Source organism: Alligator mississippiensis, chromosome 5 (assembly GCF_030867095.1).
Source record: "Alligator mississippiensis isolate rAllMis1 chromosome 5, rAllMis1, whole genome shotgun sequence".
Lineage (NCBI taxonomy): Eukaryota > Metazoa > Chordata > Crocodylia > Alligatoridae > Alligator > Alligator mississippiensis.
Genome location: NC_081828.1, coordinates 1,027,193 through 1,039,714, shown reverse-complemented (window position 1 = coordinate 1,039,714; position 12,522 = coordinate 1,027,193). Strand labels below are relative to the sequence as shown.

The following is a 12,522-nucleotide window of genomic DNA, read 5'->3' as shown; positions in this document are numbered from 1 at the left end:
TACGGCTTTCTCAGAAGCACCCGGCAGAAGTGTCGGAGACAGACATGCCAGTCACATCTCCATCCCGCGGGTCGACACCTTGCCCTCACGCTCCCCTTCCCCTGGGCCGTGGAAGCCCGGAGGCAGCCCTGGCACGGACAGGCACCCCGGGGCTCCCAGACCTTGCCCAGGCTGCGGCGGGGGGCACGAGGCAGGGCAGCCAAAACACCGTGCGTGGCACAAGCGCCCATCCCCGCTGCCCTGCCGAACGCCCGGGTCCGGCTTTGGTTCGCTGCTGAAGAAACGAGACAGTGACGCCAGCGTGTATGAAACCCGATTATTCAAATTTATTAACATCAAGAATTATGCAATGATGCTGTAGATTTTTTTTTTATTAACAAATAGAAAACAGACTGTATACAACAGTGACCCCTACAGCACTATGCATCCACAAGGTAAAAATGAATGTGCCTCCAACACCACCACCCTGGATCGCGGACCCCGCGGAGCTCGGATTCGTTACATTCGGAATACATCGGATAATACAAGTAGATACCCCTCCACCACCTGGCCTCGTAGCTCTACGCACCCGGGAGAGGGCTGCCCTCTCCCCGTCTGTAGTGCAAGCGTGATATAATAAGGAGGATTAATATATAGTACCATTAAATTAAGTCCAGTAGTCTTGCCACATTGGTTCATTAGAACGTCCTGAAGTAGCGGAAAGTACAAGATCCTAATGACTTTTAAACATTTGCAGGATAGCAGAAATGATAGATACACCCCGCCTCGGAAGCACGCCAGCTCCCCGGTCCCCGGAGCCGCCCCGTCGCGCTCCTTCCCTTTGCAAGATGCCTCGATTTGCTTCATAGGTGAGAGCTGCCTCGGCAGCACAGCGGCGCCTGCACGCCCGCCCGTGGAAAGGGACGCGTCTCCGTCCGGCTGCGGGGCCACCGCTCGCCCTCCAACCCCCTCCCCGGCGAGCCGCGACGACGGAGGCTGCCCGGCGCGGAGCCCGGGGCTGACAAACACAGCGACGACCACTCGTGTCCCATCGGGATCTGCCGACACGCGCGGTCACTGCCGGGTTGGTTTCACACGCACTTTACTAGGAGCGAACAGCTCCCGGCTTGCGACGGCAGCGCCTCCCGCGGCTCCCGGTCCCTACCCGACTTGCACGGGGAACACGGGCGGGAGGCGGGGGAAACGAGGCTAAAACGTGATGGGTAGCTCAGCTCCGGTTCTCTGGATCCTCACGTCCTACAGAGGATCGAGACGCAGCTGCTGGGGAATGAAGGTCCAGAGCTGTGAGCTGAGGAAGCTGGACACGAAGAGGCGGCGCCATCGCACCCCGGGGAGGTACAGACGGGAAAGCAGGAGTAAATTAAAAGCCCGACAGCCCCACGGCTCCCATTCGGCCGGGGCAAAACATTAAGACTTGCAAAATAAGAAAGAAAAAGAACAAGAGAAAAAAGGAAGGCGGCGAGAAAGGATTATAAAAACACTAGTAACTATCGTACATATAAAAAACGATCCCGTTTCATCCACCCAAAGCCTCGCTGTGAAATGCAACCGCGTGAGAGGGGACGAGACGCGCGCGGACGGGAATTCATCCGGAGCCTGGAGACGCTGTCAGAGCCAGGGCTCCTCCTTCCGCGCTGGGGCAATGGTCCTAAATGCAGTGGTCAGAATGGGTCGGTCGTGGGGTGCGGCCCCGCGGCAGCGCGGTCTGTGCAGGAGGGCTGAAGGATGGTGGCTGTGGCTCAGAAAGACCCGTCTCCGCGCCGTGACGCTCCCGCTGCGGCTGGAGGAAAGCCCCGGTTACGTTGCATAGTGGTCGAAGCTGCCCAGGTACTCCAGCGCCGCTCGGTAGCACAGTTGGTACTGGTCCTGCGGGGCGGGACGGAGAGAGGGGTGAAGCGGGGCGCCGGGCGCGTGCAAGGCGGGGGTCTCAGCGTTGGCACCGAGGTCCCCCCCGCAGCGCAGGGGCGCAGCTCCCCTCACCCCCAGCTCTGTGACCTCCTTTTGCAGCAGCGCGATGGGTGGAGGAGACTGAGGAGGGGAAGGATGGCCTGGTGGTTGGAGCGACGGTGGGAGAGCTGGGCACAACGCCCCCGGCCACGCTCTTGTGCTCCAAACCATGGGGAAGCAGCCCTGCCCAGGGGTGCAGAGCCATCGCAGACGGGGGGCACGGATGAGCTGAGTGGACGGTGCTGGCTGGAGACCCGTGGAGAACATGGGGGGTTGAGCCATGTGCGGTACAGGGGACATGGCTGGGGGGGGGGCCTGCCACGGGGAGCTGCGGCTGCAGGGCCCCGTGCGTGGGACATACCTCTGTCTGCACCATGGCGGGCCGCTGCGTTCGCAGGGTCTTCACGGTCTGGAACATGTCCACCACGCCCTCGTAGCGCATCCGCTCCAGCACGATGCTCAGCGTGATGAACACCCCGGTGCGGCCGACCCCGGCGCTGCGCAGAGCGGGGCAGACGGGCCGTTAGCCGAGCTGCGCTGCATCCCCCCAGCGCCCCTGCAAGGCCCCCGCGACGACAGCGCTCCTGGGAGCCACCTGCTCTGCTCCAGCCCCATGGGGCCCGAGCCAGCCAGGTACATCGCAGCCGAGGGGCGGGGGTGCCTGCTCGAGGGGGCCAGGAGGGGTTTGCCAGGGGCAGAGGGGAGAGGCAGGAGCCCCCCCAGTGCATACTCCTCCAACGTGGCACGGAGCTGGCACAGCCGTCTCATACCTCCCTCTGCAGCTTCCCGGAGCGGCCCCACGCGGCGCTTTCCCCGCTCCCCCGACTCCCCGCGAGCGGAGCAACGGGGTGAGTGGAGAGCAGGGGAGGTGCCTGCGGGGGGAAGGGGCTGGGCCCGGCCCCGCGGGCTCTCGGTGCTCACCTGCAGTGCACCGTGATGGGCCCGTCCTGGCCGAACTGCTCCTTGGTCTTGTGCACTTGGCCGATGAAGTCGATGAAGCCCTCCCCTGTCTTTGGCACTCCCTGCTCAGGCCAGTCCGTGAACTGGAACTGGCGGATGGTCCGCGACTGGCCGTCCTGCGGGCACGGGAGGGAAGGCCATGTCCACCCTCTGCTCACGCACCGCGAGCGTGGTGCTGGGCTGCGAGGGGCCTTGTGCGAGCCGGGCAGTGCACAGCTGCCTTCTGCCTCCCCCCGCAATGCCTCGTGCTGGGTTGCCGTCCCAGCGCCCCGGGCCAGGGCACACGTGGGCAAGGGAGGGCGAGCCACGAGGGACCCCCGCCATCCCTGCACTTACCCTGGCATCGGTGACCTTGAACTCGCGCAGGATGTACTGGGGCATGTTGTACTCTGCCATGGGGTCCACCACGAAGTACTGGTACCGGGCTGAGCGCTCTGCCGGCCAGTACTGATGGCACTTTTCCTGCGGGCCAGAGAGACCGCGGGTGAGGCAGCCGAGCACCACTGCCCCTTCCCCAGGATCCCGGGCACCGAGGCCCACCAGGGAGCGGGGCCGGGCACCGGGAGATGCGTGCAGGACAGCATGAAAGCAGTCGTGGGACCCCGAGGGGAGGCAGCCAGCGGGGCGGGCCCGGCCCACGCACTGTGCATCGCCAGCCCTTACCCTTCCCATCTCACGCAGCTTCGTCAGCATCACCACGATGGTGGAGTTGTGCTCCCAGAGCATCCGCCAGAAGTCCTCCGTGGTCTCCGCCAGCGGCCCCTGCGTGGCGATGTAGGCTTTCTGCTGCCTGCAACACATCGGACGATGCTCAGCCGCGTGGCAGAAAGCTCCCCGGGCAGCCTGTGGTGCCTGGCGGGACTCCCAGCGCCCTGAGCTTCCGGGCACGTGGGCAAGGGCCCGTGGCTCCATGGCAGCCAGGATTGGCAAATAGACTCAGGGAGAAGAGGTGAGTCGCGGTGGGTGACCCAGTCCCCAAGGGACGGCATAGGGGGACAGGGGTTGTGGGAACCCACGAGCAACCCCGGGGGTGGAGGCATTGCACCAGAACGGGCTCCTCTGCTAAGGCCTGCAAGCCCTGTCTTCACTGGCCTGTCTGGGGTCCTGGGGAGGTGATGGAGACCCTGTCCTCAACACCACTGCCCACACCCTGGGGACAGGCCCCAGTCCAGCCAGTGCCTGGGGGGCCGAGAGGAGGGGCTGCCAGTCCCACAGGATCGGTGCAGGACCTGGGCCCCGCTGCTCGACAGGCTGCGGACGAGGCCCCCGTCCATGCAGGGAGGTGCCGGGTCCCCTGGACGCTGCCAATGCTTCCCGCGCTCTACCTTGGCTGGCCGCTTTTCTGCACCCGCCTTTGTAAAATAACCCCACCAGGGAAAGAGAGAGCGGGGCCGGGCCCAGCCTCTGCCCTCGCCCCTCAGACACGGCTCCCACGGCCCGGCACGAGCCCCGGCAGCGTCTCCGAGCTGTGCCCACGGGGGCCCTCCCCACGGCACGTGGACGCAGCATCACCTCCGGGCAGCCGTCCCGAGCGGGGCTCAGTGAAGGGAAGGGGCAGGGCAGAACTCGTGCCGAGGCCTGGGGTGTCTCCTGCTGCACCCCTCTATTGCTTAATCGCTCCAGCGGTGCTAAAAATTAATGAACACCTCGCAGGACGGCTGTAATGTGCAGGCCCGGGGGCACAGTGGTGCCTGGGTGGATTTAGGAGGCCTCATACAAAGCCAGGCGCCGCGGGGCGGGAGGGGGCAGCGCAGGAGGAAACAACAGAGCTAATAAAAAGGCGCCCGTCGATCTCCTCGGATGACGTGGAGGAGCGCTGGGCGCAGCGGACAGGAAGGGATGGCCCTGGAGGGGTGCGGGACACGGCCCAGGGACACCTGCTGCCCTGGGCTGGCGCAGCGTTGCTCTGAATCGGAGCGGAGACCCGGCTGGAGGCGGCTCAGGCCGTGGGAAGCCAAGAGCAGGCCGGCGGCGCTGCTGGCTCCCTCACTCCTACCCCGACCGGGTGTCCCTGCCGCCCGGGGCAAGGGCAGGCTGGCGTGGGCTCAGTGGCCCGAGCTGCCCCAGCATCCCCCTCGGGCATCACCTGTAGCCGTCGATGAAGCTGGCGTTGACGTAGTCGGAGCCCTCGACGCCCCGGATGGGCTGCAGGCAGACTCTCGTCAGCTCGTACGGCATGATGTTCACGAGGCGGTTCTTGAACTTGTTGCAGGGGAGGTTGGCACTGATGAAACGTGAGGTATGTGCTTTAGAGTTGGCCAGCAGCTGCAAGGAGAGCGAGCGGGTTAGGGGCACGTGTCGGACCACACGCGGCGAGGCCGGACGTGCTGTTGCAGGGGCGGGTGGCAGGCCCCGTGGGGCTGTGCACGGACACCGCTCGCACCCGTCGCGTGGCGCAGCAGCCCACGGCGCCCACTGCCCCAGGCCACGGGGAGCAGGAGGAGCTGCATGTGCTGCAGCCTGTCCCCCCTCTTGCAGAGGCAAGCAGCAGCGGGCTGCACCTTCCCAGGCCTGCGAGGCCAGGCCCTTCGTGGGCCTCTGCTGTGAAACGGTGCATCTGTGAGCACAATGCTGGTGATGAGCATCTGCTGCCCATGCCCGCATGCCAGCTGCCCCAGCATCGCCTGTGCCCACCTGCCGCCCTCCCTCTGCGACTGCCCCCGCACCACGAACCACTGGCCCAGGAGCGGAGGGTCCGGGGTCTTTCTCCCCCTCCCCGGGAGAAGGGAGAAGTTTCCGTGGTGGGATCTGGCATTGCACCGTGCTGGATCTACAAGCTCGATGCCCGGAGCACCGTCAGAGGCCCCCTGGCCAGCCTGGGGTGACTCCCGCAACACCGAGAAACACGGACCCCAGAAGAAGCCCTTGGCAATGCCCACTGGCCGCCCCACCGGACAACGCCACGGCCTGGCCTGGGTCACAAGCTCATGTCAGGCACGGACGTGGCCTGTGACAGCAGGCCGGGACTGCTGCAGCCCAGCGAGGTGCGGCGCATGCGCGCATTCAGCCATGAGGCATTGCCTTCAGTCACCGCCCTCGGCGAATGCCCTGCCTGCCTCTAAGCCGCGGGTCCAACCCTGGGGCAGCCTCGGGATCTCTGCCAGCCGCAGGCACATGTCCTCTCCCCGCGGCACGACCGGACCCCTCACTGCACCCCAGCTCTCCTGGGGCAGGTGCGTGGACACTGCCACGGAGACCAACAGCATTAGGCCACTGCAGGCCCCGAGAGGCTCTCCTACAGGGTCCCCCCCGGCTGCCTCCCTTGTGGGATCCGTTTCCACAGGTCCCAGGACAGGCCTCTCCTGGCAGGTCCCCTGGAGAGCAACAGCCCCCCGGCTCCGCAGGGCCTGCCCCAATGCCTGGGCCCGAGGCCGCGGCAGCAGAGCAGACCCATTTCCACCTTTCCCCATTTGAGCGGAAAGTCAGTATTTTGCCTCTGCAGATCCTTTTTCACCGGGAGGAAATTCCCGGGGTGAGGCTGCAGCGGGCTTGCTCGGCTGCCTCCCCGCAGAAGCTGCACCCCCTTGCACACGTGTGGGCGGCACTAATGCCAGCTCCCATCGCCGAGGCTGTAGTGAACAGCGGTGCTCGGCACTGGGTCTGTTGTGCAAGACCCTGCTCCAGCAGGCCTGAGCGCAGCGGCCGCCCAGCCCGGACGCGCCGGGCTGGAGGAGGGTAAGTCGTCCCGGCGCTCCTCAGCGGGGAGAGGGGGCTGTAAGTATTGTGGATGCACGCACCGAAGCCGCTCCCAGACACAGTGCTCGCACTCACGTCCGTCACTGCTAATGCACGATCTGCATCTGGGTCCAGACGCAGCCGCGCAGCGAACCTGGAGCGGAGGCAGAGGTCGCTGCTGAGACCCGCGCCTCCATCTGCCTTTTGCAGCCTTCCCAGAAGCTGCCAAGCCGGGGAGGGCACACAGCCAACACACAATACAATACAATACATCTGAATTGTACGGAGCAACTGCCTCCTCCGTGGGCAATCGCAGAAATCCCAGAGAAGCTGGGCTGACAGAGACCTGCGGAGGTCACATCTAGTGAAGCCCCTGCCTGAGGCAGGATCAGCCCTGTGCAAACCAACAGTCCCTCATCCAAGCGCTTCGTACGGCAGCTACAAACCCTGACCCCGCACAGATCTAACACCCGAACCGGCCAGGGAAAGCGGGGGGACCGTGGCAGCCGACGTCCTGCTTGTGTAAAAGGATGCCAATCTATGCTCGAGCGATGCCAGGCAGAGGCCCTGCCCCGCTGCAGACGAAGACAACCCCCCAGCCTGTATCGGTCTGAACATGGGGCAAAATCCCTTCCTGACCCCAAATATGGCCTTGGTCTGAGCCCGAGCGCGGGGGCAAGACCCTCCAGTGAGGACCCTGCGGGGCTGGTGCCAGCAGAAGCCCAGCCCCATCCCCAGCCGGGGCTGCAGCACCCAGCGCCTTTGGGGGAGGCTTAAACCCCCCTGACACGTGGAGCAGAAGCGGGGGGAGTTTAGAAAGCTGTCAAAGGATAATGAGACGTGCCATGCCCTGCAGCGCTGCTGAGAGCCCTGCAGCTGGCTGCTCGTGGCCCCGGGGGGATGCAGAGGAGCCCAGTGCCGCGGGTCCGCGCGGGGTGGCAGCACGCTCTGGCTCACCTTGAATTCCAGCTCCATCGCGGTGACGCTCTCGCCCGGCGGGACCTGGGTCAGCTTCTGGATGTGAGCGAAGAGGTTGCGGGCGGGCACCTCGGTGTTGCCGCAGGTGGCTGCCTCCAGCAAGGCCTCGTGGATGAAGATGTACTGGTCCTCGGTCTGCACCATGTAGTTGCGCTGCGAGCGCATGCACGTCACGTGGCCGTAGATGTCGACTGTCTTTTCGTGCTTCATCCGCTCCAGCATGGCGTCGATGACGATGAAGCACCCTGTCCTGCCCACGCCAGCACTGCCGGAGTACAGCACAGAGCTGAGCTAGCCCCGGCCCCGAGACCTCCCTACCACCTGGCTGCGTTAAGCGGGAAGAGACAGGTGGTCCCTCCCCACCCCACGGCAGACAGGACGGGGGAGCGCAAAGCCACCTCGCAGCCCTCGTGGGTCTCACCCACCCAGCGGGAGGGACCCTGGCTGGCCCGCCACCACCCCGAGAAGTGGCCAGGAGAGAGGAGAGGGAGGGGGAAGGATGGACTTGTAAGCAAGGACAGGGAGTCGGGGGAGATGGTCGAGAGACCTGGAGTCTGCTCTCGAATTGGACTTGCTGTGTCCCCCTCGGCGAGGACATGCCGGGCGGGAGGGCAGGGAGGGCACCTGGCAGCTCACGCTTCACCCTGAGTGTGCCACCACGTGGGGTCGTGGCTTCTGGGAGCTCTCAGCCCAGAGCGGTCCCTGCAACTTGTGGCAGCCATGGACGGCGGCTCTCCCTACCCGCTGGCCTGTCCCCAGCTGTCAGCAGGCACGGCCTTGGCGGGGCTCTGACCCAGGAAAGCCGTTAACACAACCTTGCCATGGCTCGTTTGGTATTAGAAACGGGGCATGGCCAGCGAACGCTAAACGTTGCACGAGGCGGCAGCAGCAGCAGCGAGGGCGGCTGGTGAGCGGCTGGCTCAGTAGTGGTCCTGCTCTGCCGGCCCACATACGATGGACGCTGCAGCTTGGGTGTGCGGTGGGACGGGTGCAGGCTCCTATTTCCAGCTCTGAAGCGTGTGAGGACACTGCTGCGCTGGGGCGCGCCCAGGCCGTGTCTGCACAGGTGCGTCCGCGTGGGGAGCCCAGCTGCAGGGCAGCCGCGCTCTGCGTTTACACCGGGCATGCCGCGTTTCAGGGGCAGCGGTGAATCCTCAGCCCCTCTGCCCTGAACAGCGATGAGCCATACCAGCATTACTAGCAGCATTGCCAGTGGATGGAGGGCAGCGATCCTTCCCCTCCGTTCAGCACTGGGGAGGCCACATGTGGAGTCCTGTGTCCAGCTGTGGCCCCCACTACAGAAAGGATGTGGACACATTGGAGAGAGTCCAGCAGAGGGCAATGAAAATGGTTGGGGGGCTGGGGGACATGACTGGTGAGGAGACGAGGAGGGACCTGGGCTGATTCAGTCCGGAGAAGAGAAGAGCGAGGGGGATTGAATAGCAGCCTTCACCTCCCTGCAGGGGGGCTGCAAAGAGGATGGAGCTGGGCTGGTCTCAGTGGGGGCAGATGGCAGGATAAGGAGCAATGGGCTGAGGCTGCAGCAAGGGGAGTTGAGGTTGGATATTAGGAGATCCTTTCTCAAGAGGAGGTTAATAAAGCACTGGACCAGGCTCCCCAGAGAGGTGGTGGGGTCTCCATCCTTGGAGGTGTTGAAGACCCGGCTAGACAAAGCCTTGTCTGGGATGCTGTAGTTGGGGCTGGTCCTGCTTGGAGCAGGGGTTGGACTAGATGTGACCCCCTGAGGTCCCTTCCAGCCCTCGCTGTCTGATCCGATGATATGACTACACAAACTGTGCCCCGTGGCAGCCGCAGGCCCCGGTCCGTTCCCAGCCCAGGCCGGGCTGGAGACAAGGCCGCAGGCACAGAGCTCAGCAGGCGGAAGCGGTGTGTTGCTGCTAAAACATCCCCGTGAGCAGGGCAGCCCAGGGCGCTGGACACTCGACCGAGCCCGCCCCTTCGCAGCCTGGCAGAAGGGGCCCGCTCCTCCCGCGAGGCTCTCACCTGCAGTGCACGACCATGGGCCCGGCGTCGGGTGGGTTACAGGCCTTCACCCGCCGCAGGAAGGCCAGGATGGGCGTGGGGTACTCCGGCACCCCGTGGTCAGGCCAGGCCATGAACTGGAACTGCCGCAATTCTCGCTTCTCGCTGGAGCCGTTCTGCCAAGGAAACCCACAGGCACGCACCGCTCAGCACGGGGCCCATCTCCCCGCAGCAGCTTGCAGGGGAGGGCCGGGCCGGGCCGGGCCGGGTGTGGAACTGCACACGTGCTCCCCGGGGCATCTGCCCCTGCAGCCAGGGTGTAAGCCCTCTGCCCCACGGTCGCACCCTCCACGTCCCAGGAGCACCGGGCACAGCCAGGAGGACAGCGGCTTGAACCCATCCGCAGGAGCGAGTAATGCGCTACGAACCCTGGATCGTGGCATGGCCAAGAGGATGACTGATGTGTGTATACTGGTTGAAATGCCCAGGAGTGCCTGCAGGCCCCTGGGGTGTGAATACCTGCCAGCGTTCCCGCCAGCATCCGTGGTTGTGACCCTCGCGCAGGACCCGCTGCTACCGGAGGATATGGAAAGGGGCTGCAGGGCTCGACGCCTGCCTGTGCCGGGCAAGGGCTCCTGGTCCTGGGCGCCGTGCCGGCCTGGACCGCTCAGACAGCGGCTGGTGCAGGGAGAGGACAGCAGGGTCCTCTGCAAGGCACGGGCCAGGGCGAGAGCAGCCGGAGCTGTTCCTTACCTTGTACAGGGCAAAGGTCCGGACCGTGTAGGTCGCCAGCTCGACCGTGTCCAGCAGCGTCACCTGGATCATCCCGTAGGTTTCGGTGCCACGGCTTGGCCAGTACTGGTCGCACTTCACCTGCGGGGCAGGAGAGACGGCAGGGTCAGGGTCTGGCCCTTTTGGCTGGGACAGCGGGGCTGTGCCACGGGGGGCTGCCTGGCCCTGCCCGGTCTAACGGGCACCACGTGCAGGGGCCAGCAATTGGCAGGCCTCACCGGGGTGCGTGCCTCGGGCAGGCTGCAGCACCAGCTCCCCCGTCCCCAGACTCAGGTCCTTTACCAGCCGGGTCCCGCTCGTTGCTGTCTCCAGCCCAGGACGCCCCGTGCAGCGTGGGCCCGGCGCCTCCGCCGTGCTGGCAGCAGCGAGACTGCGTCCCCAGCCGCGCGAGCCGCACGGGGGAGGGCGCCCGCCCCGGGGGAGCGGATGAATGGGAGATCGTTGGCGCTTGTCATGAAATAGTAAACTTAATTATCAGCTGCATGTGTTTACAGGGGGGCGCGTGGGAAGTGAGACAACAGGCGTAATTAGAAATCAATGGAGTTCAGCCTTTTAATTGAAGCCATTTGCCAGGGGGGAGGGGCAGGAGGCTTCACTGGAGCAAGCAGCGCAGGGCATCTGCAGCCTGCCTCCTTCTGCTCATGCTGGGGGGGTCGTCTGCCGTGGTCAGGATCCGACCCCCGAGATCTGAGCGCCTGCAGGGGTGGAGCTGGGAGCGCCTGCACACGCACGACCCCAGCGCAGCATGTGCCCACAGCGCGCGTGCGAGGCTCCACGTGCCGCCAGCAGCAAGGGCCGCTCCCGGGGCTCGGACAGCCGGTGGCAGACAGGGCTGTCGCGGTCACAGACCTGCTGTCACCGCAGACCTGTCCTCACCGGCGAGCGGCAGCCGCAGTCGGGACCTTCGCCAGCCACCGAGCCCCGCGTCCCTCCTGCTCAGGGAAAGCACACCTGGTGCGGAAGGGGCCAGATTCTCCGTCTGTGGGTCTCCTCCCGGCCGGCCTGCCATCTCGCTGGACGCGGATAGACAGCGCCACCGCTGAAGGGGCCGAAGCCTGGCGCAGGTGGTGGGGTTGTTTGCACAGCGGCCGCGGGAGGCCAGCTCCCTGCCCCTGAGGCGTGTGGTTTGCACAAGCGAGGACCCGAGCTCGGGAGCGCTCCCTGCGTGGGAGAGGAGCGGCGCCCGGGCTGGTAATTGAAAATTATTTATTCATGACCAGATAAGAGTCATTCACATTTTCTGCCAAATTTACCCATAACGTTTATGCCCCTTTTTCAAGCTCTGTAAATTTTACGTGGCAGCCGACGCGCGGTGGCACTAAAGCAGATGAGGGACGGTGTCTTCTGGCACCGCGCGCTTCTCATGACCGTCAGGAACGTGCTCCGGCCCCGCTGGCACGTCCCTCCGGTGCCCCCGCCAAGGGCGCCCAGCCCCGCTCCGCGCTTTCTGCACGGCTGTGCAGCAAGCTTCCCCCGCCTGCTTTGCTTGCGAGGTCCTGGGCCAGGTACGTCCCTGCCTCCGCTCCAGCGCCCGAGGTCTGCGGCAGGGCAAGCCGCGATGCCCGCTGGATTCGCAGGACTGTCTCCTGCACGATGAGCTGCAGCCGCCCTAAGAGCTTTCTGCACCCGGGAGCAGGAGGGGATCTCGGGACGGGCAGAGACCCTGCTCGAAGGAGGCCTCCCGGGTGCTGCCGGGTCTGCCCTGGGTGGGCTGTGCCCCCGTGCGGCACCGGGAAACACCAATCTCCACCCGGTGCACATCGGAGCTGCCGCCACAAGCTTCAAAGGCTTTGAAGGCTGCTAAGTGGCCAGGATCGGCCATTTCCCCCTGCACGCGCCTGCAGACTTGAAAGGGGAGGCCGAGGCGGGCGCTGAGCCGGCTGGAACTGCCGGCCGGGAAGGATGATGCTCTTTGAAGACGCTTTTCCCCTTGCAGCTGATTTCCCTCGTCACAGGGCCCAGGAGCCCTTGAAAGCACCGCTGCCTCCCAGGGAAGCCCAGCAGCCGCCGACCCAGGGGCTCATCTCCCCAGAGCACAGCTGTGGGGGGCTGCGTGCCCCCCAGGGCACTCAGCGTCTGAAGCAAGGATGCTCCCCCGCAGCACAGGTGCCAGGTGGGCACGACCCCGCCGGCCGGGGGCTGGCTGAGGTTTTGGGACGCTGCAGTTCCCAGCACATGGAACTGGAC

General features: G+C 65.3%; 1 protein-coding gene across 7 annotated transcripts in view; it reads right to left on the bottom strand.

Moving 5' to 3' along the window:
* Positions 1 to 302: 302 nt before the first annotated feature.
* PTPRF (protein tyrosine phosphatase receptor type F) overlaps positions 303 to 12,522 on the bottom strand; it is a 409,613-nt gene continuing 397,393 nt past the window's right edge. For all 7 annotated transcript variants that reach the window (XM_059727694.1, XM_059727699.1, XM_059727700.1 and 4 more), the window contains 9 exons: positions 10,297 to 10,416; positions 9,565 to 9,719; positions 7,540 to 7,825; positions 4,994 to 5,172; positions 3,571 to 3,697; positions 3,244 to 3,369; positions 2,869 to 3,023; positions 2,309 to 2,444; positions 303 to 1,866 (listed from right to left, as the gene is read on the bottom strand). In XM_059727694.1, the coding sequence (XP_059583677.1) occupies positions 1,798 to 1,866; positions 2,309 to 2,444; positions 2,869 to 3,023; positions 3,244 to 3,369; positions 3,571 to 3,697; positions 4,994 to 5,172; positions 7,540 to 7,825; positions 9,565 to 9,719; positions 10,297 to 10,416 (1,353 nt within the window). In that variant the 3' untranslated portion in view covers positions 303 to 1,797. The remainder of the gene's footprint in view (positions 1,867 to 2,308; positions 2,445 to 2,868; positions 3,024 to 3,243; positions 3,370 to 3,570; positions 3,698 to 4,993; positions 5,173 to 7,539; positions 7,826 to 9,564; positions 9,720 to 10,296; positions 10,417 to 12,522) is intronic.